The sequence below is a fragment of the Podarcis vaucheri genome (assembly GCF_965113315.1).
Source record: "Podarcis vaucheri genome assembly, chromosome: 7".
NCBI lineage: Eukaryota > Metazoa > Chordata > Lepidosauria > Squamata > Lacertidae > Podarcis > Podarcis vaucheri.
The window spans coordinates 34,030,333-34,058,202 of record NC_138765.1 but is presented as its reverse complement, the minus strand read 5'-3'; the positions used below and the strand labels follow the sequence as shown (position 1 = coordinate 34,058,202).

At 45.0% G+C, this 27,870-nt stretch overlaps 2 protein-coding genes across 13 annotated transcripts in view; one reads left to right on the top strand and one right to left on the bottom strand.

Moving 5' to 3' along the window:
* CSMD2 (CUB and Sushi multiple domains 2) overlaps positions 1-27,870 on the bottom strand; it is a 492,929-nt gene that overhangs the window by 9,209 nt on the left and 455,850 nt on the right. For all 12 annotated transcript variants that reach the window (XM_082233181.1, XM_082233177.1, XM_082233182.1 and 9 more), the window contains 8 exons: positions 16,147-16,320; positions 13,061-13,246; positions 7,934-8,110; positions 6,591-6,770; positions 5,356-5,529; positions 4,032-4,205; positions 2,996-3,069; positions 1,478-1,589 (listed from right to left, as the gene is read on the bottom strand). In XM_082233181.1, the coding sequence (XP_082089307.1) occupies positions 1,478-1,589; positions 2,996-3,069; positions 4,032-4,205; positions 5,356-5,529; positions 6,591-6,770; positions 7,934-8,110; positions 13,061-13,246; positions 16,147-16,320 (1,251 nt within the window). The remainder of the gene's footprint in view (positions 1-1,477; positions 1,590-2,995; positions 3,070-4,031; positions 4,206-5,355; positions 5,530-6,590; positions 6,771-7,933; positions 8,111-13,060; positions 13,247-16,146; positions 16,321-27,870) is intronic.
* Positions 24,447-26,794, top strand: LOC309538004 (uncharacterized protein). Its single transcript, XM_082233216.1, has 2 exons — positions 24,447-25,467; positions 25,723-26,794. Exons 1-2 carry the CDS (start codon positions 24,520-24,522, stop codon positions 26,128-26,130), a joined length of 1,356 nt encoding a protein of 451 aa, XP_082089342.1. The 5' UTR covers positions 24,447-24,519; the 3' UTR covers positions 26,131-26,794.

Below are 27,870 nucleotides of genomic sequence, written 5' to 3'. Positions count from 1 at the left end.
AAAACTCAACACAATTTACACCTACATAAACTCTACACAGTTATGGAGATGGACATCATTTCTAAGGAGCAGGAGGGCCCAGTAGGAGAGGCTGCTGGGCTGGATGGGGAAGTCCTGTGAGCTGCAAATGACCCACTGGTTAGAGCTACCCCCTTGCCAAAAAATGATTTAGCTGCTCAAGCCAGTCCTATTGAGATCAGTCAGGCAGAGGTGCTCATTGTAAGATGCCAGGGGTCTCTGGTAGTGGGGTTCAGAAACTTATTTGTTTATTTTAATTATTTATATACCACTTAATGATGTTGTTTCTGAACAGGGTACAATAGCTTTACTCTTTGAACCATCATTGCAGCTTAACAGGTAAGGGAGCAGCTGCACTTCAGCACCCCCAGTGTGGATGGCCAGAGAGTGGTATTGCACCAACAATCTCTGTAAGCTCTGGGGTTAAAGCTGCTGACTCTGGCCTACCGCCTCAGCCAGAGCAATGTGTTGCTCAGCCACAAAGCACAGGGACTTTAAGACTTTGGCTTAAAGCACACCCTCTGATAAATGCAACCTCTTAGATCTCACCCCTATTTCCTTTTGTGCCATGTTTCTAGACACAGATTTGTGCTTCAAAGCTCTGTGTCTGAGCACTTTTTTTTTGCCCCAGTGCTTTCCACATGAAAATCCACACTTTATCTCTGAAAACAATTCCACGGAAAGCCCAAATTGCTGCTTGTTCTGATTCAGCATTAAAGAGCGGGTTTTCACAGGGATATCACCAGGGAAAAAGGAAGGAAGGAAGGAAGGAAGGAAGGAAGGAAGGAAGGAAGGAAGGAAGGAAGGTGGGTGCTTGGACATGGAACACGTGGACATGTTCCTAGAAAGTGTGGGGCAAAAGGATGAGCACTTAAACTAAGAATGGCCAGTGGGAATTTTGTTTATTCCCCAGACCTTATTGCTGTATCAAAGCTTAGCTGCTTGCCAGAGTGGAAGTAGAAGATGTCACAAGGGCAAAGGTGTCATAAGCTCCCCTTGCGATTGTGCTGCTACTCTGAGCACTAGGCTCACTAACCATGAGAGGAAGATAAGGAGAAGGGCTGCAGAACTCAGTGGCACAGCACATGCTTTGACCCCCAGCTTCTCCAGCAGTAGGGCTGTGAAAGACATCTGCTTGGGTTTATGGAGAGCAGTTGCCAGCCAGTGTAGACAGTGTACACTTGAATCTAAGCAAGTATCATATGAATGGCTTTCAGAATGCCAATCCCTGCTTCACCATTTTCTGGCCCATCTGCTTCCCAGCTGGACTCCCTGCCTGGATGGAAGCCACTGGCTTCCAGACCACCAACCCGTACATTTTCCATGGGCCCATTAGAAAATCTGAAGGCAGTCTAGGAGACTTGCTTCACCACACACCCCAAACCCCAGGATTTTAGTGCAGGCTGCACTCCAAAAGCCGGCCAAGACATTCTGCTTCACATCAGGCTGCAAGACTCACGGATGCAATCAGGCTGCATTCCACTCCATGTCAGGTTTGGGAGACAAGCCCGCGTGGTGGAGCCCTGCAACAGGTATCCTTTGTGGCACTTGAAATAGACGATGCTCCCGATCTGTTGGTATGGAGAAACAGGGACTGAGCGGTGGAAAGAAAAGGGGTTTACAGCCTTTACAGCCTTGGAACCTCCCTGTAATTGCAAGCTGTTAGATGTGGCCCAATAAACTTCAGGTGGCATCTTTAGGCAGCTCAGGCACTCTCGCAGCCACCCTTCCCAGAATGATGCTTTGAGAGCCTCTCTGGACTATTGAGAAGGGTATATGTATTCCAAATAAATAATAATAAAAATAATTGGTGCTTTTTAGAGTGCAGCAGGGACTCTACTGTTAAAGTTAAGGTGAAAGAAATAACCTAAGCAGGGGGGAAGTGGGCTAAAATGAAGAGGAGGAGTGGGGTGGGGGCAGTGGCAGCAGCACAATATCTTGTGCCAGCCCAGTTTACGAAAGGCCATGCATAGCAGTAGCCAAACTGTTGGACTGCAGAGATGTGGATTCAATCCCCCAGTCAGCTGTGAAGTTCACTGGGTGACCTTGAGCCAGTCATTCTATCTCAGCCTTGGATTGTGTGTCTAATGCTTGCTGCTCTAAGTTCCTTGGATAAAGATGTAATAATCAATAAACAGGTATATACACCAGGATGGTGCTCAGCACATGAAGGGAAGGGCAACAGAAATAGGAAGTTGTGAGAACCAGCACTTGCATCCCACTGTCAAGGGAGGAGGAGAGGAGCGGATTTAATTCTGAGCGACTAGTAGTCATTAGATGCAGGGGTTGGTTTAGCCCCTACCTCAGTTCAGCTGACCCAAAGAGCCCCGCAGCATCAGATTAAAGGTTTGTCTAGTACACAGCATCCCATTTCCCCACAATGGACAACCAGCTGCCTCTGGAAAATCCACAAAGCAGAACTGGACCACAATTGCCCTGCCTCCCACTGTTGTTCTTCAGCAACTGGTATGCTGCCTCTGACCCTGGAGATCACAGGTGACTACCATGACCAGTAGGGAGTACTTCTGCACACAGTACCCAGCTAACCTATGGAATCTGCTGCCACAGGATATACTGACAGCTAACAGTTTCAAAAGAAGGACAAGACAAATCCCTGAATGATAATGGTAGTGACGGCCACTAGTCACAAAGAGTCAACATCTCTGTGAATCACCAGTTGCTGAGAACAATTATTGCTCCTCATGTGCTTCTCAGAGACATTTGGTTGACCACTCTGGGCAGCAGGATGCTGCATGAGGTATTGGATTCAGTAGGGTCTTCTTATGCAACACATTTGCACTTCAGTTCAATCAAAGGAATCATTCTGTGTCTGAGAAACGTTACGTGGAAGGGAGGAAGGGAGACTAGATTAGATGGACGGAAGGATCGAGAGATACTATGCATCAGGCAGATAAAGGAGTTCATTTAGAGAGAGGAGAGAATAAAATTAGATCAATAAAGAGGCAATAATAATTACCTGATAACCTTGGGAGTTGTTTTGCATTCCATAAAGGGGCACACCAGGATCTATACATGTTGTGTGTGTTGAGTCTGATTAGAAGCAGACAGAAATGTAGTAAAAGATTGAAGAGCAAGGAAGAGTTAATGGCACTATTAATCTAGCATTATTTATCTCCATTTATCTTGCTTAATTCCAACAAGTGAGCTGTGGCAAAGGGATGGGTGAATCTGTCAATTTCAGTTTTTTTCAGCTTCTCATCCTTCTAGTTGTAAGTTCAGCTCTCCACATCAGTTTGTGATTTATCTAAAGAATCCCTCATGAAAGTCCACCAGCATTTTGGTATGACTTTCTCCTACTATACACAATGTTGCCTAATGTATGCATTTTTGCAAGCAATTTCCCCTAACAGAATGCAATTTTATGCTATTTTCACTAATAATAAAATGCACATTTCCCCCTAATACACACAAATTTGCACACAATGTTTATTTAGATAACTGGATCATTAAATTCAGAGAAGTATGAGTCATGAAGGATAGCTTTGATTTTGTTCAATGATGGTTATGGGAAGTGCAAAATAGGTAGATTCCCATTAAATCCAAACCAAACTGAATTTGGTTTGCCATTCTTCCCTATGGTTCTGATGAATGTTGCACTGGGAACTTCTGGGCTGACAGTTTTACACTACAAGGCTCCATGAGCCCTCCCCCAATCTTGCGTGTCTGGATATTTAAAGTAGTAGCCTGAGACAAAGATCTTATCTCAGGTGTTGACTGGGAAAGGGAGAGGACTGAAGATCCCATCAACTGCAGTAGGGGAGGCACACAAGGAGTCAAGTGTCTCATACCCTGGTCTAGCCACTATACCAGTCACTCTCCCTCCCCTTCTCTCTCTCTCTCTATACACACACCCATCCATATGTATATATGTATATGTGTGTACACACACACACACACACACACACCCCTTCTAGACATTTTGTTGTCCACTTTCAGCACTCACTGGCTCATAGCTTTCATTGGTGAAATGCCCCACCAAAATGCCCTCTTACCTATGCAGCTTGGCTGTGTTCCACTCCACGATCCATCAGATTGACAGAACCTCCTTGCTGATCCCACCAGCACCAGTGGAGGCAAACAGGAATACGAGACAGAGGAGCGATACGTGAAGCCCCGGTCTTCACGCCTCCCTTCAGCTGGGATTCCCGGGTCACCACAGAAAACGGCTGTAACAGAGCAGTTAGGCTAACTTAACAAAGGCCACCAGTTCAGTAAGGCAAACGATTCCCAACTCAAATGAATCCTCCGATTATAGACACATCCCACATAGAGCTGCAATTTTAAAGAAAAATCAGCTTCCGGCATGAGGGGTAGGCGAGCATCATTCAGTACACTTCTGCCTTGTCACCAATTACTGTTTAATTAATTTCCTTCTACCCACCATCTCCTAGCAGAAGGGTTGAAGGAGAATGAAAGGTAAGCTTCCATTTTTCACCCCTGCTTTGGTTTACATTTAAAATGTATCTTCAATTGTACAGTGGAAAGTCACCATGTGGCACCGCATTAAACAAGAAATCTTGTTTTGTTCTACAACAGGTGAGGGGAGGTGCGCAGTACATGAGCTCCCCCCACCCTCAATCTTTTGATAGCCATTGTCCAGGGAGGACGGTGGGAAAAAGGCACCTTAATGGCAAGCTTTCCTATGGCAAGTTATTTTAAGAGAACCCAATGCAGTGGTGGTGTGGGCCGATGAAACTCTCTCTGCACAGAAACAATCAAAGCTTGTTCAATCACACACAGTTTGCGCTTGGAGAAGGATTTAGCATCTAGCAAGCCTTCAAACACTTCCTCAGCATCAAGGGCCAAGTCTGCAAACAGAGCTTAGCTTCTCATTTTCTGTCTAAATGAAAGGCAGGTTTGAAAAAGGGTCAGCAAATGTCACCCAGCGTTTCCCTCTGGTGCAAGAACGAAGAGGATGGGTTGTAAATTGTGGATTTGATGACACCTTTGGATCAGCGGTTTGTGTGTTAAGTAGGACTCACAAGTAGAGTAGAGTGGGGTGGGCTGAGGCTGGGCCACTTGAACCAAGGGAGTGCTTACAGGTCCCCCTGCTCCGCTGCAAGAGCCTGCACCCTGCCATTTCTCTCCTGCCTTGATTCCCTTTTGGGAAAGCATGTAACCTTACCCACTTTGCCTGTGATAGACAGAGACATTTGGGAAATGGCATGAAGTCTGGGCTCAAGTTACTTCAATGGTCCTTCCACAGGCCTCTGGGTCCTGGCCTTAGCCCAAAGCAGGTAATGTCTGGAGTGAAATATGTCCCACCCATTCCACTTCCAATTTTCCCCTACAGCACAGCTGAGATTGCATGCTTACGAAAACACTGCGGAAGTTCTCCGCTCCATGATCCATTCCCTTCGCAGGTCAGAATTGCGGGCAGGGATAGCTGGTATCCTTCCAGGCAGCTGTAGCTCACGCTTGATCCCCAGCTGAAATCTGACCCCACAACTTTTCCATTGGGGACAACCTGAGGAGGTTTGCAGATGATAGCTGGGCAGAGAGAACAAAAGGGCACATTCATTCCCAGGTAACCATCAGGGATGAGCAGAATCCAGTGGTTCAACTCCCCAATGTTTTGGCAGACAATGGAATGGATCCAGATTAGATCTCAGCATCCAGAATGAATAATGCCAGGGGTGGGAAAGTACACTAGGGGTCATATCCAGGCTTCTGTCAGGCCCTTGGGACTCTCTCCTCAAACCATGGCTCCCCCCCCCCTCCTGCAACATCCTTCACTGTTCCTACTCCATGCCTTCTCTAAATACTGCAGTCAAGGGCTGAAGTAATGTTTCTTGCTTGCCTAAATAGAGAATGCATGACTGGGACACAGTCTATTGTACAACAATCACTTTCACTGCTCAGTTTACTTTTATCTTTGGCCTCAGCCATCATTGGCACACAGTCCCCATAAATTTGTCCATGAGGAAAAAAGTAAGGGAGGCAAGCAGGCCCAATGAGGTTGAAGTTAGTGCCTGGGGCAGAATCATACTAGTGGAGGTGATCTTTCAGATAACATGGCCCCAAACTGTTTGGAGCTTTAACCATCAAAACCAGCACTGCTTCATTTGCCGGCCCTCGCAGATAGGCATTCATTGGTTTAAAAGAGAAGAGCAAAAACCCACCAGGTCTCTCTTCTCCAAAGGAAATTGACTTCACAAATGCCAGTCTGCCCTTTCCACTTGGGAAAGGGAATAATCAAACACTGCATGGATATAGATGGCCCCCATTAACAAGGGGACAAGATGACCACAGCATACATGCAACCAGCCATACAGTAAGCTGGCCATCTGGAACATCTATTGTATGGTAAAGTGGACTTCAACACACATGCACACCCAGTCAGAAACCCATGGAAGGAATAGTAATATTCTCCTTGTCCTATTTACTGTGTGTGCAACCATGATAATTGCAACCTTGACAAATGGTTGTCCATATCAAGCGCTGCAATCCAAATTTCTTTGGAAAATCTCAGATTATATTCCCAGGCATACAATGCATCTTAAAAAACAACAACAACCTAATCCTGAAGATGCTGAACAAATAGGCCTTACCTTTGCAGACAGGTTTTGTTCCATTCCATGTCCGGTCCTTGGTGCAGGTCAAAGCAGAGGCTCTGTCTGTCTCCATCATGTAGCCAGGCATGCACAGAAACGTGACAGTCTTATTGTAGGTAAAGTCATTGCCCAACCGAATGCCATTGGCTGGCACTCCAGGATCCCCACAGTTAATAACTGGGTGGGAAGAAAAACACATAAAGTGGTTACATTCTCAGAATGTCTCCAAAGCAAAGTTGCAAAGCTGGCCTCTGAATAATGAGATATAATGAGCAAATCTTCACTTCAGTTCTAAATATAAACCTGTATTTTCTCCAGATTGCAGATTTGGGTGGGTGAAAGCAGAGAATGGTCATTTGCCTAATTCCTAAATGACGTGCTGGGTAAGGCTAAGCTAAAATGCCACACACACCTAAATAATTTGTGGCCCTATTCACAGACATCAAAAATGAGAGGAAGCATTTCACTGATTTTTGGGTGCCTATGTGATTTTTAGCACATGAAAATCACTGAAGCTCTCTTATGGTTCTGATTAGCTGGTGTCTGCCATCCCCCCCAGCCCCCCACTAAAAAAAAAGTCTAACTGTAGGGAGTATTCTAGGAGGAAATTGTGGTTGCCAGGAAAAAGTGGCCATATTTTAGTGGCAGCTACCCCAAAAATCCTTTAAAACGGGGGCACTTTGTATCTCTATGTGTGAAGGTTACAGCCACCAACTTCAAAGGAGCTGAAGTGACCCCCCCCCCAAAAAAAAAACCAAGAGAGAAGGGGGAGAGTTTCACTCCCTTTTATGATTCAAACTCCACCCCTATCCCCCATTTGAGTACATGCCACCTAGGGCTGATGGCATTCCAAAGCATCTGAAAGGCAGTAGGTTGAAGAGGGCTGATATAGAAAAAGAAGGGACCAAATGTGAGTGGTGGATGCAAATAAACTGCAGTGTGGCTATTCAATTGTTCATCATTAAGATTAAGAGCCTGATCTGGACTTTTCTAATGGCATCTGGCTAATTGGTGTTGAAAAAGAGGGAGGACTAGACAAGGTGGATGAAATTTTGGTCAGTGTACAGTGGTACCCCTGGTTAAGAACTTAATTCGTTCTGGAGGTCCGTTCTTAACCTGAAACCGTTCTTAACCTGAGTTACCACTTTAGCTAATGGGGCCTCCTCCTGCTGCCACGCTGTCGCAGCACGATTTCCATTCTCATCCTGAGGTAAAGTTCTCAACCTGAGCTACTACTTCTGGCTTAGCAGAGTCTGTAACCTGAAGTGTTTGTAACTTGAGGTACCACTGTATATATAATGCCTTACTGGATTGCTCCCAGCTGCTCTTGAGCTACTCACCTGTACACTCTGGGGTACTTCCAGTCCAGGTCCCATTGACCGTGCAATGCCTGCTGAGCACCCCCGTGGAGTAATAGCCATCCCGACACTTGTAAATGATGGAGCTTGAAAACACCAGGCCATCATTAAATGTCACTATTGCATTGCTGGGAGTCCCAGGGTTTCCACAAGATATAACTGCAATGAGCAAATAAAGGTCAAACAAGAAGTGTCAAAGGTTACTTATGAAAGCTACATTCCAGAAGCATTTGGATTGGCGTATGTAGTTGACTTAGGACAAGGTTCCCCAAACTTGGGTCTTCAGTTGTTTTTGCATTACAATTCCCATAATCCCTTCATCCCTGACCACTGGTCCTGCTACCTATTGACGATGGCAGTTGAGGTCCAAAAACAGGAAAATAAACCACTTGGACCTGTGCCTGGAAAGCATGGTGCAAAATGAAGTCTGGATGAGTCCTGCATCTGCTCACAAGATGTGTAGGACCAAACAGCTGTAAAAATGTATAGGAAAACACAAATAAATGAACAGCTGTGTACAATAAGAGAGAGAGAGCTGTGTACAATCAGGTTCCCTCTCTCCTTTATATATAGTAACTGCCCAGTTAAGTTTCCTCAACATGCCAACATCCTTTTCAACAGAGCAAGAAGGTGACATAGCTAGTCCAGCCACATTTTGGTACTGAGAAGTTTGGCTTTAGAACTCCTCTTGAAGGTTCCAAATGCTGCTTCCTCCAGATCAGGTGACTTTTAAAGAATATAAGCTTCTGCACAGGAGTTGTGGAAAATATGACCTTCATCTCCTCAGTTAAACATATGTATTAAAGACTATCAAGCTAGAAGGCTCAAGAACAGGAAATCTGGCCTTTTACCTGATCCTTATTCAGGATTTTTGATCCCACACGCTCCCCTTTATGTTTTCCTTGCTGCTGAAACAACACCCTGCAATTGCTCCCTAACAAGACACTACAATGCATTTGCTGAAAGCCTGCTTTGGAACAAAATGCTGTTGAAAGCCTTCAGCACCCTTTAAAGTCCTTGCTTGGAGCTGGCTATTTCACACACTTTTAAAATTAAACAGTAACTTACATTTTGCTTGAAATGCAAAGCAAGACGTGCCAGCATGGGGGAGAGGGATGGTGACAACAACAGCAACACACCCGGGCAATGTAAATGTACCTTTGACGGTCATATCAGAATACGGAGCAGGGGGACATTTGCCAATTGAAAGAGAGCACAGCGGCATTGATTTCAAAATGTGTTCAGCCTTTTGTGGCATTCAAGGGGCTTGATTTTGAACAAAAGTCTGCTTTGGAAATCCAGTCGGGGGTATGAATGTGCAAATCAACAATGAAAACAGCAGCAGCAGCAATTGAAAACTATTTTTGTGAGATCCCGTGATGTCCATTAGTCCCCACACCACTGGCTCAGTTGGTCCCATGCTCGGATGAAAGAAACTGGGAGAAGGACAGGGGACAGCTTTGGCTGGCTGACTCGTTTTTTGTTCTAAAAAGAAAAATGTCCATTTCCATGTTTAAAAATTGCTGGAAATTAAAGTTAAATGAAGCCTGACACTTGCGCACGGAAAATGGGTCTGGGATACAAGGCAGCCTCTGTCGCATAAAGCAGAGAAGATAATACAGCAGACTTCTAACGCAGAGCGATTAATTAACTCGCTTCATTTCAAACCATTTGTGGCCTTTGAAATACTGATTGGGATTCCCCCCCTCCCTTTAAAAAAAGAAATCATTTTTTTCCCTGTGAATTTTTATAATTATAGAAAAAAGACTTCAAATTAATAATCCCACCAGAGAGTAAGTGCTGTTCTTTTCACTGCAGATGAACTAGACCAGAAGGAAGCCTATTCCTACGTAGGAAGCTGCCTTATGCTCAGTGAGGCTATTGGTGCATCTTGCTCAACATGGTCTACCAAGTCTGGCAGTAGCTCTCCCAGCTCTACCTGGAGATGCCATTTGGGATAGAACCTGGGACCTTCTGCATACCACTGAACTACGGCCCCTTCCCTGTCCCTGCCATTTCACCATGACTTGGAGGAAGAGGGTGTGGGGCAGCAGGAGATGTTGGTCTTGGGGAAGCTGCATCTCCCCACCAACTGCTTTATACCCCGCCCACTGGGCGGCTCCCAACATAATATTAAAATACAATGATACATCAAATATTAAAAGCTTCCCTAAACAGGGCTGCCTTCAGATGTCTTCTAAAAGTCTGATAGTTGTTTATTTCTTTGACATCTGATGGGAGGGCGTTCCACAGGGTGGGTGCCACTACCGAGAAGGCCCTCTGCCTGGTTTTCTGTAACCTTGCTTCTTGCAGTGAGGGAACTGCCAGAAAGCCCTCAGCACTGGACCTCAGTGTCCGGGCAGAACGATGGGGGTGGAGACGCTCCTTCAGGTATACTGGGCTGAGGCCATTCAGGGCTTTAAAGGTCATAGGGGTTGATGGCAGACTGCCACAAGTCTGGGGGTTTACAATGGAATCCTAACCATGTCTATGCAGAAGCAGGGATGGATGAGAAACCCAGTTTGGTCTGCAGATGAAGGCGAACCTACCTAACCCAAGTTCCATGAAGCACAACGCGAACCAAAACACAACCATCCTTCAAAATTCATACTACTCTGAATTTTGCAATGCTGTTCCCAAGCCAAGTAATGTGAATACAACTGTTTATAAACAGGGTAAAATGTGTATTGAAAAACACTGTATTAATGAAAATAACATGCACTAATGTATTTTGTTATATAAAATTGGTTTGCCAAAATGTGTATATTAGGCTGAATAGCATACAAAACTGCGCGAGTTAGGAGTACAGGCAACAGGCAATTTAGGCGTGTCCGAATGATGTGTGATCACGTGCACACACACACACAGCACCAAACCCAGAAGTAGCCCCAAAATGTCATAAAGATGTCATGGAAAGGGGGGGCGCAGGGGGGCCAGGACAGAGCAGGCTTAGGTGTGCTCTGCCAATGTGCATGTGGCTCTCCAATGTAATTTCCACTCAAAACGAGGATAGCATGTAATTCATGCTAAAATGCTGGATCTCTCTTTTTCTTACTAACAGCTGAATCTGACTTCAATGCTGCGGACAGGCCATAGCCCTCCACTGGACCTGAGGGCAGCCGGTACTTGACGCAGAAACTAGCTTCCTGGCAGGTGAGCCACTGTGGATTACTGGGAGGAAGAGAGGGAAGAGTGAGACATTGGGGAGGCTGGCATGGGGTGGAAGCACCAGGGGAAGCCCATCTGCCACTCCTGCCAGTGCGTTTGTACCTTGCCAACCTCCTTGCCTTCTCTCCCTTTGCCCCACCCCCGTTTCCAGCCCATAGAGAAAGAGGTGCTGAAGAGAGGGAGGTCATGGCCATTGTGGAGCTCTGAGTTGCTTAAAGCAGGTCAGACCCAGGAAAGTAGAATCATAGAATCATAGAGTTGGAAGAGACCACAAGGGCCATTGAGTCCAACCCCCTGCCAAGCAGGAAACCCCCTGCCAAGCAGGAAAGTAAAACCAGAGAGCTGGTCTAGGAGGTTTTCTTTGGAGTTGCCTGCTAACAACATCCTTCTGTGATTCACATTTGGATGTCAGCCCTTCGAATACCTTCTCCTTCCGCTCTCTTTGTCCTGAATACAAATCAGAAGAGCCTGTGAACTACACATCACTATGAATTACTTTCTGTCCCCTGATCGGTAAGCGCCTAACATTAAAGGATCTGCATTAGGGGCATAATATTCCTATTATTCATAAAGCTGTGATTAAAAAGTCTTGCCTGGGATCTGTATTCCTGCTTGCTTTTGAACTTGACAAGTTATTTATCCTGGGATTAATGTACATAACTCCTCCCTAGCTCAAGCAATTTTTTTTAAAAGAACATTTTTGATAGCACAGGGAGGAATCAAACCCTTCAGACCCCGGTATATTAATAAATGGGACACAGCGTCATTGGCTACATCAATTCAGAATAAATTTCCAACTCATTTGCAAAGTGCTCGGCTTTCTGATCAGCCAGGGAGACGCATGAGCTCGCTTGGGCCTTCTTGCGTGTCGTTTCCCTGCCTCTCTCCTGCTTTTGTGGCTTCTGCTGATTGATTTTTAAGTATTTCTATAACAGCATCTGCCTGAAAAGGTTGCCTGAGGTTTATCACACCGGATTACCTGATTTTACTTCTTCTTTTCTACATGTAACAACAGTTGACACAAAATGATTTTTTTAAAAATAAAAATAAGAACCTGCATATAAATGTTTAGGAGGCTTCTAATAGGACATTTAATGTAAATTAGTCTGGTGTGAGATGGCAGTGGGGAAATGCAAAAGCCTTCTTTTGACTGAATTTCCTCCTACCTGCACAAACCAAGGAAAGAATTCATAGATTTCTAGAAATGACTCACTTTGTTTATGTGTTATAAATCAATCAGTGCAGCATTTTTAATGACATAGGAAGAGCTTGAGGAATCAGGCCAGTGGCCCATTTAGTTCAGCATCCTCTTTGGTGAGCTGTGGCCTTATGGCCTTTTGTGATCTTTCTGGAGGCCACATTGGGGGGGGACAGTTGGGGGAGTGGAGCTGTGCTGCCCCTAATTCTTTCCCTACTGCAGCAACTAGGCTTAAACAGAATAACTGCATTTGTGGGAATGGGCCTATTTTTCTAATTGATGCCACAACTGCCAAATTGCCCCGCCCCACACAGTAATTAGGTTTCAGAGGATTTTCACCTAATCTAAAACCTAGCTGGCACTGGGGTGGTGGGCTGGGGTAGAGAGGGAAGAGTAAAGAGAAGGGGGCAAAATAGAATGGTGGGGAGAGAGAAGGCAGAAAAGAAAGGGAATGGCAGAAACATTTATCCCAAGGGCCATGAGGCCTTTGACAGAAAAGAGGCTGCACTGCCCTAGACTGCTGCTGTGCCCTTGGTGGGTATGAAGAGACACAGAAGCCTCTAATGGAGTTGCTTCCCTCAACATTTTTTAAAATAATAGTAATAATAATAATAATTTATAAACTTCTTTTAATATAAAAATGTCCTGGAGGTGAACAAGGGTAAATAATTTGCTCCACCAGCAGCTCGCCCCCAAATCCTCTGTGCTTGTAGTGCTCCATGTGGCTCATTCGCTGCACTGACCTTCGCATTCTGGCTGAGTCCCACTCCAAGAACCGTTGGCTTGGCAGATTCTCTGCAGTGAACCCCGGAGGGTGTAGCCTGGCTCGCAGCTGAACCAGACGGTACTCTCCACACTTAACTCGTTACCGCCATGCCGGATGCCGTGAGAAGGTATTCCTGGGTCGCCACACAGTCCCTCGAGGCTTCCTGGCAAGAGGAAAGCAGAAGTACTGTCATTCAGGTAGTCCCTGTTTTCATTTCTCTTTCCATGCCTAGCTGATACTTGAAAGCAGAAAGTCCTGGGAGAAAGCTACCAGAGACTTCTTGGATCAGGCCAAGGCTCACCCAGGCCAGCATCTTGTTGGTACAATGAACAACCAGATGCTTGTGAGAAATCTGAAAGCTGGAGCAGGATGCTATAGCATTTGTCCCACTTGCTATTCTCAGAAACTGGTATTCAGAGGTAGAACATAGGCTATCAATGGGTCACCTCTCTTAACTTCAGCAGGCATTGCCCACAAACTTTAAAGCCTGCTTTTGCAGCTGTGAGGGCTAGAAATCTGAACAGTAATTAAATCAATAATAATATCGAACAAATGTGGAAGCCGGTATTCTGAGAGAGCTGAATTCTGTGTGCCCAAAACTGCATTTTGCAAAGTTGCTTCTGAGTTTGTAGGGTTGTAAGAAGGTGATTTCCATTTCAGCCTGTCTTCATCCCATTCCACATTGTTTCCATTCTGCCAGAGTGTTGTTTCTGCCACATACTATGTAATTCATACTGTTGCCTGCTATTTAATGTACAGTGGTGCCCCGCAAGACGAATGCCTCGCAAGACGAAAAACTCGCTAGACGAAAGGGTTTTGCGGTTTTTGAGCTGCTTCGCAAGACGAATTTCCCTATGGGCTTGCTTTGCAAGACGAAAACATCTTGCATTTTTTGCAAGTTTGTTTCCTTTTTCTTAACACCGTTAATACAGTTGCGACTTGACTTCGAGGAGCAACTCATAGAACGCGGTGTGGTAGCCTTTTTTGAGGTTTTTGGTGATTTTTGAAGCTTTTCCAAAACTTTTCCGACACCGTGCTTCGCAAGAATGAAAAATTCGCTAGACGAAAAAACTCGCGGAACGAATTAATTTCGTCTTGCGAGGCACCACTGTAATTTATGTTATGATTTATTGAAGCTATTAATTTATACGATTATTTAACATCATTACATTCATTTCAATGTAAATAAAACATGAAAACAATGCAAAAAAGCCATTAATTACATATCAATTGTGGGCTTTTACAAAAGGGTTGTGAGTGAATACTGATTTCTGTTCCAGTCCAGCAACAAAAACACAAATAGTGGAAACTTCCACTTCTGTTTCTGATGGAATTCTCTGATAGTCTTATATGCTCACATGGTACATACACAAGGATGGAAATGACACACCAATGGCTGAATCATCAGGTGTAAGAACACCCTTGGGTAGCTATGAGTACAATCTCAGCCAGATGTACACAGCAACAGCTGTTGCTGTTTGGGTATTTTTTCATTCGGTTTGCCAGCTCTGGTCTCCTCAAACTGAAAATGACAAGATGCTTCAAAGCCACCTGTTGTCCTCACTGACTCAGAGCTGCTGTCTTTATTGGGAATCCAGTGAAGAAAAAAGACATACCACTGAGCCAGCGAGCCATTTGCTCGCAGAGTACAGAGGTATGCAAGGAGGCCAAGGAGGCCACCTTGCGGGATTGCCTTGAGAGATGGAGATGAGCCTGTTCCTTTTGTGGCATGGCAACCATCTGTTCTTGGCTCTTTCCACCAACTAGCTCTGTGACTGGGCTACAAGCACCTCCCTAGCAGCTCTGCACTATCCGTATCTCATGTAAACACCTAATGGGAACTTTTAAAATCTTTTGTAAAAGGACTTGTTTGCAAACAAGGAATAAAAGCATCCTCTGGTGTGGGAGCTCACAGAATCAGAAAGTGATCTGAAGGCCCACAACTCCCCAAGCTGTGCTGTGAGGCTAGGCCTTTCGCTTGCCGTTGCCAGAATAAAGATCACAGTGAGCCACAAGCAGGGAGGCTTTTCATTTCTTTTTCTCTTTTTACACAAGTTGCATCTAAATCAGACTTGGCAAACCTGTGCCCCTCCGCATGTTGCTGCCTAAGGCTCAGGCTGATGGGAGGAATACGAGCTCCCAACCCATGACCCATACAAGTCCCTCCTGGAAACCCTCATTTTCTGGGAAGCATCTGAATAATCCCCCCCTAGTCCCTCTTGTAACTAATCTGTATGTATCTGTAATTGCACTAACAATATATTCTATCACATGACTTCATTTACTCTCCTCCCCATTTCTCTGTCCTGACTGGGGCTGACACAAGTTGTGGTCCAAACCATCTGCAGGGCACTAGGTTGGGGGAAAGCTGTATTGGAATGAACATCTCCCCTTTCATCACAATTGTCTTCACTGCATCCTACAACATGTAGGACATCCTACAACATGTTTACCAGATGCTGGGGTGGCAATGCCATGTTCTTTGTACACTGCTTACACTGCTTACAAGCTTCCCAGAGGCACTGGAAACCAAGCCCCAGAAGGCCCATCTGAACTGATGGTTCCCCTCCTTGTTTAGATGGACCTCTGAGTACCAGCTGCTACAGGCCAAGGGCAACACATTGCTTCTATAAGCTGGCAGGCCACTGTGGGAAATAGAATGAAGGTGAAGCACAGTTCTAAGCCAAAGGGCAATTATTTTGCTCTCACATTTGGCAAATGGCTCAGCCCACTTTCCAAAGGTCTGCTTCTCCTTGGGAAGACCCTGCCCATTCCCCCAGCTGCTCTTTCTACTTTGAACTGCTTCACACAACACCTCTGTGCAACCACCTCATTTTTTTCCAGATGGCAGATGGATGATTTTTTTCTTCTGTCAACATTCAATTTCAAAGCCATCCATCTATTTGTCTACAACCGTCCCAATTATATTTTTTTCTAAAGGCCAACTTGGATAAAAAAGCAGGGCAGAAATCAACAACTGCAATTGCTGACCTTGCGATTTAAGGAGGCAATAAATAAAACCATCATTAGCGTCAACTGTGCCATGTGGCCAAGTCTTCCTACCTGAGCAGTGAGGGAGAGACCCACTCCAGCGCCCATCAAGCTGACACATACGGGTGGAATTGCCAATCAAGCTTCTCCTTTCCAGGCAACTGTAACGCACCACAGAGCCAACTGTGTAGACTTCACCCAAGATCTGGGCGTGGGGTGGGGATCCAGGATGGCCACAGGAGACCACTGAAACAAGGCAGGAGGGGGACAAGAAGGTTTTGAGCAGACACAGCATTAGCCTTCCAGCACATTCAAAGGGCACAAACTGGAAAGCCACCTCGTCAATAGTGTTGGCAGTTTTAGTCCTAACCCAAATGTAGTCAATTGATAGAACCATTTCTCATAAGGTAAGCCCAACCTGAGCTGACATTTCCGGTGGATTTCAATTTGTGTTTCAATGGGAAATCCAGCTCATGCCTCCCTCAACATTGCCCAACGCATCTTCCTAAAATGGATTGAAAACATAGACTCATAGAACTGTAGCGTTGGAAGGGACCCAAAGGATCATCTAGTTCAACCCAGTGGAAACAGAAACTCAAAAGTCCATGCAGGCCACTTAGAAGGCCATGCCAACATCCTGAAGTTCAGTGAATATGGGAATTAAAACTGATTTGACCATAGTTCAATATACAAAGTAAGAAAAAGATGTGATGGTGTTATTAGTCCTTAAAGCCATGAGCACAAACGGAAGGTGATATATCTGCTGGTGGGCTGTGCCATTTTAGACTGCAGGTGTGTGTTTGTGTGTGTAATAATGTATGGATACTTATTCCCTACATATGCAAAACTAGCACACTGAGAAGGCTAGCCTAGACCTTCCTCTTGATGAGTTGTTTCCATGTCTGAAGGGATTATTTTATGGATAGAAGTATTCAAACCCCGACATAAAATGGCACAGTCCATCAAGAAATAATTCATACCCAGCTTCGGCTTGTATTTTCAGCTCTAGGGGTTGAATGACACTGCCATTTTTTTATTTTAAAAAATGTGGGGTATTCAGCTCAAATGGGCTGACGCATAGAATATGCCTGGCAAGAATATGTCTTGGAGGAGTTTCAGCTTGTCCTGTCTTAGCTCTCAGAAAAGGCTGGCTCCAAATTTGAGGGGGCATTCTGGGAAATTAAAATGGTAGCTCACAGCCCTAGCTGCAGAGCATGGAGGGTCCACATCAGATGTGAACTCTGGTGGGTCCTGCTGGGGCAGTTGGTCCCTGGCAACTATTCCAGGTTGCCAAGTGTTAATGCCATGACTACCCTTCAGGCTAGTCTATGCCACTGGCAACACCAGTACAAGCACCAGAAGCTATTGGGCAAAGGGAGGCAAAATGCACTGGGTGGAAATAGATTTTTATTTCTAAAAGAGAAATAATGGTATATTTCACATTAACACTCCCATCCTAAACATACTTTCTCTGAAGAAAATCCTATTGATTTTGACAGAGTTAAACTACAAGTAAGGGTGCTTAGGGTTGCAGCTTTATTTTAATCTCCAGTTTATGATTCCCTTAGAGTTCGTACATTGAATTTCTGTATGTATGAACAAAAGATTAGAATAACTGCTTTTAAAGAAATGTAACATTTTAATCCTAACAATTTAAAATTGCATTTTTAAGTATTAGATTACAACTACTTAGTTTATTGTTGAGATAATTATTAATTAAACTTTCTCTGTTAAGCAGATTCATGAACTTTTCTAATTAGAATTTCCTTCTATTGTCTGTCCCTTGGTCTCATGTATTATATGTTTGATAAAACAATTTAAAATAGTTTGAATATGAAAAGTAACCACAGGGATTCAGCGGCTGGCAAGCTACTTGTACAGGATGGTACTTGGCACCCTTCCCTTGACCTATAATTTGAAATGGTGCAGTCAACACTAGCATCTCATTCTGGTTTAGGGAAAGCAATATGGAAATGGGGGCATCACCAGGGAGCTGAAGCCTAAGGCCTGCTTTAATGTCCCAACAAGGAAGAGATTTGGGTCTATCTCTCATCAGTCCTGGGCTAGGTGCAAGCCTGCTTCCTTTTGGTCTGGTCCCAAACTTTCCAATCACCAACATGGTGTGACAACTTACGTGCTTTGCATGCAGAAGGTCCCAGGTTCAATCCCCAGTATCTCTAGGTAAGGATGAGAAAGCTGGAGTCCCTGTAGAGCTGCTGCCTTTCCGTGCTGACAATACTGAGCTAGATGAACCAATTCTGACCCAGTATAAGTCAGCTCCCTATGTTCATACATGATTGCTTATTCTGTTTGATTGTGTGAACTCATTTGCACTTGTCCAGTTAGATTGCTGTTCTTGAAGAAATTAACAGAGGCAGGTCCCAAGTGCTGCCTAGTCTAAAACTGCTTTTAAAAAGCCATGCAGCATCACCATATTATCCCAGCAATTAGAGGGTGGTAGGCTGGCTATTGACAAACATCCTAACTTCTGCAAGAGTCATTGAATCTGTTCTCAAGTTGAAGGGCCCTTAACATGAAAGGAATGTTAGCCATGGAAGCGTCCCCCATCCCCTCTCCCATTTTTGATGGGTTCTAAAAATGTTATTAGCAACATCCAGATGGAATATGCAAAATGTACTTTTTAATAACAAATAAAAGATTGAACTAAAGTGTTTGCCTACATGAGCATTTTTGGTTTTGTCTTTTAAGACCCTGGCACTGAGCTGTGAGTGAGACCGTGCCAAGATTTCCAGACCAATGCTCTGACAGCCAACGCAAGAAATCATGCTGTAGCAAATAATTTAATAACTGATCCTCCAGGAATTACATCTAAGCTAAAAACCTGCTTCAGCGACAGCACTTCTAAGGATTAACAACGTACAATGTGCCAGATTTCACAAATGCATAATTCACCTTCCTGAGCAGGGTCTTTTAAAACTAGAAATTGCTGGAATGTAGCAATAATCTCTCCCTTACCACAAAAATTAGATATATTAACTCCGTTTGAAATGCCTTATATAAACATGTGGATGCCAGCCATTAACTGATGCTGTTGGAACCAACTGGTTTTAAACAGGAATTTTGCCTTACTTGTACATTTTTGTTCTTCCTGGTAGATGTGAGGCCAGTCACTACAAATGCCTCTCCCCATGACCTTAGACAGGGTCTTCCTCCAAATAAGCCTTACTCTATGCTTAAACCATGCCTGAGCAATGGAAGCCGGAAATATTCCCCAGCCTAATAGATGAGTAGAGGAATCTAAACTCCAGGGCTATGGATAGATGAGGTGGTGTTCCCCTGTTCAGATCTGCCTGGCTATGTGAATTTTCTGATAACCTGGTGGGCAACAGATTTACCTGACGTTCCTGTCAATCATTCTGACATAGAGAAAGCACACTGAAGCCTAAACCCCAAACCAAAAAATGCAGTAATATCTAGGGCTATTATAGTTTGAGGGTTTTTTTTGGGGGGGGGGATCTCTCTTACTAGAGATAAATTTGTGACACACACAAAAAAATGAATCTTAGCACTCTCATTGCCAAGATTCCGAGACAGAAACATGACCTGCCACTGATAAGTTACAAGCAGATAAAATACAATATGGCCCTTTTGTTTAGGTATGGAAATTGATGGTATCCTGCAGTTGGCTACCACTAAAAAAAAGCAGCAAATCACATTCTACAACTGCTTAAGGTGAATGGGACAGGCAATGGGTAGATTAGAAAATTAATTATCAATGCCTCATTTCAAGCACTAACTTTTCAACTGATACACTCAAAAAGGCTAAATAATTTTATCAAGCCCATTTCCAGAGAGCACAGTACAAGTCTGGGAAAAAATGGCAGATTAAATTGGCATGGATTATTTCTATGGTAATTCCGATAGCATACCATCTGCTCTTTTCTCAATCAGGTAGAGAAGCACAATTTAAGAACTGGAAAGTCAAAGGTCTCTACCCCTTTACAGGATTTCTACTCTGCTACTCAAGCACTAATAATTAAAACTACTCTTTAATAACAATCAGACAAATCGGTTGCTCCTTAATCAAATTTGTTGGGGTCGTTGTTGTTGTTTTTTACATGTGATTATGTAAAAGTCAGATGTAGGTAAAATAATCTGGATTCAAGACCAGAACAAAATATGGGAAACTCACCCACTAAAATTGGATCCAGCTTTATTAGAGGACACATGCTGAAGTTACTCTGATAGTGGTCTTGCTCACCACTTTGTCCCTGTGGTGGGACTGTTATCTGGTAAACCAGTTATGGGCTCGGGTTCACTTTGAAATGTGTACAATTTCTGTGGAATGGCTTATAGGTTGCTCTCAACTGATGGTATTAAATGTATTTGATGATGAAAATGCTAGCACATTATGAAAGGAATTTATGACTTATATGATATTAGCAGCTCACCTTGTTTTCGTAACCCAGTGGAAAATGGCTTAGGGACTCATATTGGACAGATGGGAGGAAAATCACTCATAATCTGAAATTTAGGCAGGGACCAGAATCTCTAAATTCTTTTTATATGGTATGACATTCTTTCATATCCTGCACAGCATACACCACCTTCTCTCAACAATAACCTCTACAAGTTTGGGGGTGTTTGATACCTATAGCTGATTGCCATATGCTGTCTCTGTACCTTTTCTTTCAGAAAACACCCAAGCTTGGAACAAGGCACAGGTTACTGTTGTTTTCTCCTCCCCCCTTTTCCCTGTATGTTTTTCTTCTCTTTATTGTTGCCTACTTGCTGCTATTTTCTGTTAAAAATAGAATAAAGGTTCCTTAAAAAACCAACCCTGTGACATTTTCTTACAGGTCCTACTAGAATTCCCAGCAATTCCTTTGGAGGTGTATCCTCAGCAGGAGAAGGCTCCCCGCTTGAAAAATGGGGAGAATATCAGGAGATAAAAAATGAGTCCCAAGTGATTATTTCTCTCTTCCACTACACCATCTTCTGGGTTCTTCATTCACTGTAATAGCAATTGAGCCATCACGGTGGGAGTGGAATCTCCCTAGCAGGTCTCTGAAGGCCTCGTCTACACAGCTTCCCCTCTCTCAGCTTTTCTAAGTCAGCAACCTTAAGCCTGAGGGCACAGCCTCTCTCTCTCTCTCTCTCTCTCTCTCTCAATCTAATCTATCTTATCTATCAACACACACAAACATACATACAAGCCACTGAAAAGTGCTGGTATGAAAACATAAATAAGTACTTCCTGAATTTCCAGCTTTCTAAGTTTTTTAGGGTGTTTGTTTTTGTTTGCATTCAAGGGTTGTTTTTTTTAAGTGATGTTCTGGGCTGTTGGGATAGGCGAGGCTGGTTCTTACGTTTGCTACAGTAGGGAAAGGACCTTTTTGCTTTGCTGGCTTCCTCAATCTGTTGTGAAACTCCCGGAGGCATCACTTTCAAAATATGCTCAAGCTAGGGCTCTTGTAATGATGGTAGGTCAAGACCACTCCAATCAAAAGAAGGCTCTGAGGACTCCATTTCCAAACCTACAGCAGAGCCAAAGAATCCCCGGCTTCACCTCAGTCAGTATCTGAAGAATCAAGTGCAGCCACTTTAAGTACTAATGGCTCTCTGTTTGCAGGTAGCCTTAGAAGTCATGACATGCCTGCAGTGTATTCCTTCCAGGTAGCTATTGACCTTTGCTGGAGTGGCATCCCCATCTGTTGCCATTCAGTGCCTGTATCAACCCTGAAAAGTGCTTTGCTTTGTTCAAAGCTATCCATGGTTCTGCTTTTGTGCCTGAACTCTTGTTCTGCCCAGCGGTGTAGTGTGGGTTGCCAGTGCCCGAGTCTGCATGGAGGGAGGGAGGCACGGAATACACATGCACATTCAACTGCCTAACAGCATCCACATCACCCAGCCACAGAGGTAAGAAAAGAAGAGTCAGTCTATTGTCTGGAGAGGTCACATCCTGGTTCGCATGGAGAAGCCGTTTTCAATGGAACCCAGTGAGGGAAGCATGCAGCAGTATTGAGGCAGCACTTGGTGTTGAAATTTTGCTCCATGGCAACTGCCCCTGTGGCCCCCACTATGCTACACCACTGGTTCTGCCTTCCCAGTCCTCCCTGTATATTTCCTCAGAACAGGGCAGGCTCGAACATGAATTTCTCCCAGCTCCTCTTGAAGCTGTCTGTGGCTCCACTCCCCTGCCTCAAAGCCTCCTCCACTTTTCCTGCTTTCTCAATGGACTTCACCCGGAACAGGATATAGCCTCTGATGAACTTCCAAGGCAACACCCCTTCCCCGGCAGTATCCCAGAATGGGATTGTGCAGTCCCTTCCCCTACCCATCAAGGCCCTGATAAAGATTGTTAGTCTTACTTATTGATTGATTGTAATCCCAACGATCACTTTAACACCCTGCATATAAAACGCCAAGCACAAACCTCCAGATTCACCTCAGAATTTTGCCTTAGGTAAAATTGCTGAGTGGTTCTACTTTCAGATCTTCAAAAATTTCCCCACTGTGTGGAGATATTCTTCACTAATTCCAGGCTTCCCAAAAGGTCATATATGTTGCTGGTGAGAGGCAGGACTTGTCTAATAACCTGCTTTAGTGTTTTCTGCAGGTCTCAGGTATACAGCAACCTCTGAGAGGTTGCTCCAGTTTCATCAAAACTCCTTTCACTTCACTGAAATTTCTCAGATGTGTAGGAATCTTCACATTTCCCCAGAAATGTTGCTTGCTGGTTGCTTCAGTTTTACAAAGAGCAGTTGTTTAATCCCATTTGTCCAATATTTACCCATCACCCTTAAGAATACCAGTGTGGGATTCACTTATCAATTTCCCATGGTTTGCACATAGTGGCAAGGTAGCATGCTGATAACATGGGGGAAACAAAAGGTGCAAAAATGTGTGCACGTGTGTTTAAAAAAACTGCTTAACGTGAGGAGAAGAAGGGAGAGGGAAAAATAAAACTAACCCCCCCCCAAAAAAAAACTTGTTCAAAAGGGGTGAGACTTTGGACCATCTCAGCTTTAAAAAATGTAAAGCTGTTGGGCTGTCCTGGTTGGTAACTTTTCTCAGGCAGTAATGATTTTCTAATTTGTTGGTGCAACCAGTGCCTGTCCTAAGATGAAAAATATTGTCTAAGCAGGGCTGCTCTTGTCTCCATTGCCCCCTAATTCTACTAGGGATGATGGTTGAGGACCTGGATTTTTGTGAATTAAATGACAAGATATGGACCTCTTAGACAAATGTTCAAATTCGAACTTTGCTATTTTGCAGTGCTTCACTCAAAAGTTAATCTGTACTGAAATACACATCTAAATCTGTATTTTCGGTAGATATTACACATTTAAGAATACGTATGGATATACTTTTTTTAAAAAATGAGCAGAAATGGAATGGGACAGGGTTACAGGGGAAACATGTGAACATGATACAGACTGAAAAAAGACAGATTTATCCATTCCTAAATCCTATCCACTGGTCCAGTTTTTCAGGGGTTTATATGTATACATGGGTTCCATACATTAAATTTTGGAGATACTTTCAGCTTTCACCTTCTACACACCTTCTACAACTGTGTGCAACTACAGCTGATTTCAGCTCTAGTAGGCAAGAGGAGGAGGCTGAGAAGTCTCAAAAGCCTGGGCATCAAAAGTAGCCCTCTGCCCCTGCCAGGCAATCACACAGAGAAACATAAGGTGCTAGTTGCCTTTTCTCCATCATCTGTTGCTGTTGCTATTAAGTTATGAAACACGCAAACTTCTCTAGTGTCATACAGGCATTGATTCCTGCATTCCAGGGAGCTGGACTATATGGCTCTTTGCCTCCTTTCCAATGCTACAGTTTTATGATTCTATCTCTGGTCATCATCTTCAGTGACTAATTACTCCTCGCCCTTGTAACTTACAGGAAATATTAGAGGAGATTGAAGTTCTCCCTCCCTTGGGCCTGCAAAATGACTGATACGGGTGGAGGCCAGGTAACCCTCAGAAGTGAGGGATAATGAAGAGGAATTCCACCAAGAGAAGTTGTATACGCTGCCCAAAGCTGGGGCCAAACACAAAAAAACAAAAGGGGATGGGTAGAGAATACTAAATACACCATGGGACTGTCCCCCCCGCTTGGGGTGCGGTTGGTTGGGTTTTATCTTCTAGGGATACTTACCCGATTAGACCTCCACCTCTTTCCCATACCATTTTGACCCAGGAGTCCTGGCCCAAGGATGACTTGTTATTGAGGGGATGTTACCCATCTATTGGGGAGGCTAGTATGGGATCTGGGATCTCCACAATTGAAGGGCTAGGGAGGAATGGCGGTGGGGCTAGATATCTCTATCGGCGAAGGGTTTCGAGATGCAGTGATCCTCGAACCCCTTCCAATCTACGCCCCATCCCAAGGGATGTGGGTAGGGAGAGCAAGGATTACACACCTCCGTCATTGGTGCTGTGCAATGCCAGGTCCATAGGCAACAAAACTGCCACCATGCGTGACTTTTTTGTCTCGCAGGGGATTGACCTGGCTTGCGTGACGGAGACCTGGGTACGGGAAGGCGAAGTAGTCTCCCTACATGAGATAACACCCCCAGGTTTCTCTGTCCTCCATCAATCGCGGACTGTGGGTCGGGGGGGAGGAGTAGCGTTGTTATTCCGGGAGGATTGCTCTTTCAGAGCTCTGCCATCACCGGCGATCTCGGGCATTGAATGTGTTGGTCTCGTGTGGGGCACCAAGGAGAGCTTGGCTGTCTGGCTGGTGTACCGACCACCCAGCACACCTGCAGCCACCCTGTCAGATCTGCTGGAGGCGGTGGCGGGCTGGGCCTTGGAGTTCCCAAACCTACTGGTTTTGGGAGACTTCAACGTCCATGCCGATGCCGCTCCCTCCTCACACGCTCTGGACCTAGTGACTTCCATGGCAACACTAGGGCTCTCCCAGTTTGTTTTGGGCCCCACTCATCAAGCAGGCCACACGCTGGATCTGATCTTTGGGGTTGGCATAGATGTGATCATGCTCCCCGCTGTGAAAGTGCCATGGTCTGATCACTATGCTTTAAAAGCCAAGATTGACTTCCCGCTCCTCCCCGGCTCGGGTGGCGAACCTATTTGGGCTCGTCCGCGAAAACTGATGGATCCTGATAGATTCCGACAAGCCTTGCGGAACCCTGCTCCTCCTGGCGACTCATTAGATGACCTTGTTGAGGACTGGAATAACCGGCTCTTGGCAGCCATTGATGAGATCGCGCCTAAGCGCCCTCTGCGACCCCGTCGAAACCGGGCCCCTTGGTTTACTGAGGAGCTCCGGAAAATGAAGCGGGATCTCAGACGGCTAGAGCGAGTATGGAGACGGACTCGTGACGGAGCCTCAAGAACATCTTATAGGACGCTTATGAAAGCCTATGAGATGGCTATGAAAGCTGCTAAGAAATCTTACTTTGCAGCTTCCATTGCATCCGCTAGCTCTCACCCAGCACAACTTTTTAGAATAATTAGGTCAATAACGTCCTTAGGAGGACAACCAAATTTAAGCACAAATTCGACCCACAGCTGTGAGGCATTCGCGAGCTTTTTTGCGGAGAAAGTCCTGTTGCTCCGCTGTGACCTCCCTGCCAATTTAGATACAGTAACTGAACTGGAGGCCCCTCGACTGACTTCAGGTCCAGTGTTGGACCATTTCGATCGGATACTCCCTACTGATGTGGATAGATTCCTCCAAGTTGGTAGGCCCACCACCTGCCTCCTTGATCCGTGCCCGTCTTGGCTGATTAGGGAGTGTCCAGATGTTGCGCGGACCCCCCTGGTTGAAATTATCAATTTGTCCCTTGACACGGGGACATTCCCAGGGGAACTGAAGGAAGCAGTGGTGCGTCCACTCTTAAAGAAAACTTCATTAGATCCCTTAGACCTATCCAATTACCGCCCAGTTTCAAATCTTCCATACCTGGGTAAGGTAATTGAGAGAGCGGTTGCTGAACAGCTTGGTAGGTTTCTGGAGGAAACATCGGCATTAGATCCATTTCAGTCCGGTTTCCGTCCTGGTTTTGGGACGGAGACGGCTCTGGTTGCCCTAACAGATGATATCCGTAGACAACTGGATTGAGGCGGGTCAGGGCTGCTGATCCTTTTAGATTTGTCAGCAGCCTTTGACATGGTCGATCATGATCTTCTGGACCATCGCCTCGCAAACGTGGGGATACAGGGCATAGCCCGTAACTGGTTGTGCTCTTTTATCTCTGGTCGGGGACAGAGGGTGGCACTAGGGAGGGAAATGTCGTCACGCCACTCCTTGGTGTGTGGAGTGCCACAGGGCGCAATTCTCTCCCCGATGCTTTTTAACATCTTTATGCGCCCCCTTGCCCAGATTATCCGGAGCTTTGGGCTGGGCTGTCACCAATATGCTGATGACACTCAACTCTATCTGCTGATGGATGACCACACTGACTCGGCCCCAGACACACTGACCAGATGCTTGGAAGCTGTGGCTGGATGGTTTCGTGGGAGCCGATTGAAACTAAATCCTTCGAAGACAGAGGTCCTATGGCTGGGTCGGGATGGTATGGGGATGAGGGACCAACTCCCTTCTCTTGAGGGGGCCCAGTTAGTGCCATTGCCTTCCGTTAAGAATTTGGGTGTAATCCTTGACGCCTCCCTTTCCATGGAGGCGCAAGTTACAGCAACAGCCAAGGCGACATTTTTCCACCTTCGCCGCATCAAGCAGTTGGTCCCTTACCTTTCCCGCCCCGACCTGGCCACAGTGATCCATGCGACAGTCATCTCTTGGCTTGACTACTGTAATTCGCTCTATGCGGGGCTGCCCTTGAAGCTGTCCCAGAAACTCCAGCGGGCACAGAATGCTGCAGCGAGGCTCCTCACGGGGTCTCTGCCATGGGAGCATATTCATCCAGTGCTTTACAAGCTGCACTGGCTCCCGGTGGAGTACAGGGTCAGATTTAAGGTGCTGCTTTTGACCTTTAAAGCCCTTCACGGCCTAGGACCCTCGTACCTACGGGACCGCCTCACCTGGTATGCCCCACGGAGAGCCTCAAGGTCCATAAATAACAACACCCTAGTGGTCCCAGGCCCTAAGGAAGGTAGAATGGCTTCAACCAGAGCCAGGGCCTTTTCAACTCTGGCTCCGGCCTGGTGGAACGCTCTGCCTCATGAGACCAGGGCCCTGCAGGATCTGATTTCTTTCCGCAGGGCCTGTAAGACAGAGTTGTTCCGCCTGGCCTTTGGCTTGGAGCCAATTTGATTCCCCCCCCCCATTTTCTTTTTTCTTTTCCTTCTCCTGCAATGAGGCTACATTTTAATATTTTAATGTTCCATTATTTTAATGTTGTATTTTAGTTTTGTTTTTAAGTTGTAATCATTCATCTTGTTTTTATTATTGCTTGTAAGCCGCTCTGAGCCCGGCCTTGGCTGGGGAGGGCGGGGTATAAATAAAAAATTATTATTATTATTATTATTATTATTATTATTATTATTATTATTATTATTAAAGGATTGCTTATCCAGAGTTTGTTGCAAATCACCTTCAACATTCACCACTCAGTTGTGCATCTCCTTTCTTATCTCTTTACTCACCTAAACCATTTTAATGTGTAGATTCTATGATGTCAGCTTCACTTTAAGAAAGGTTTAACTACTTGAAATCAAACAGCTAAATATTCCTCCGCTCACCATTCTTATTATTCATGAATCTTAATTGGATAAAATCTCAAACACTGTATTCCAAGTAGATCCATCAGAGAAAGTTTGGTCAAAACCTTCCAATGTGCATTGCAGGCTTTGACCCAACTAAACAAATAACTCCAGTTTCCTTAGCAATATTTGGGTTGGT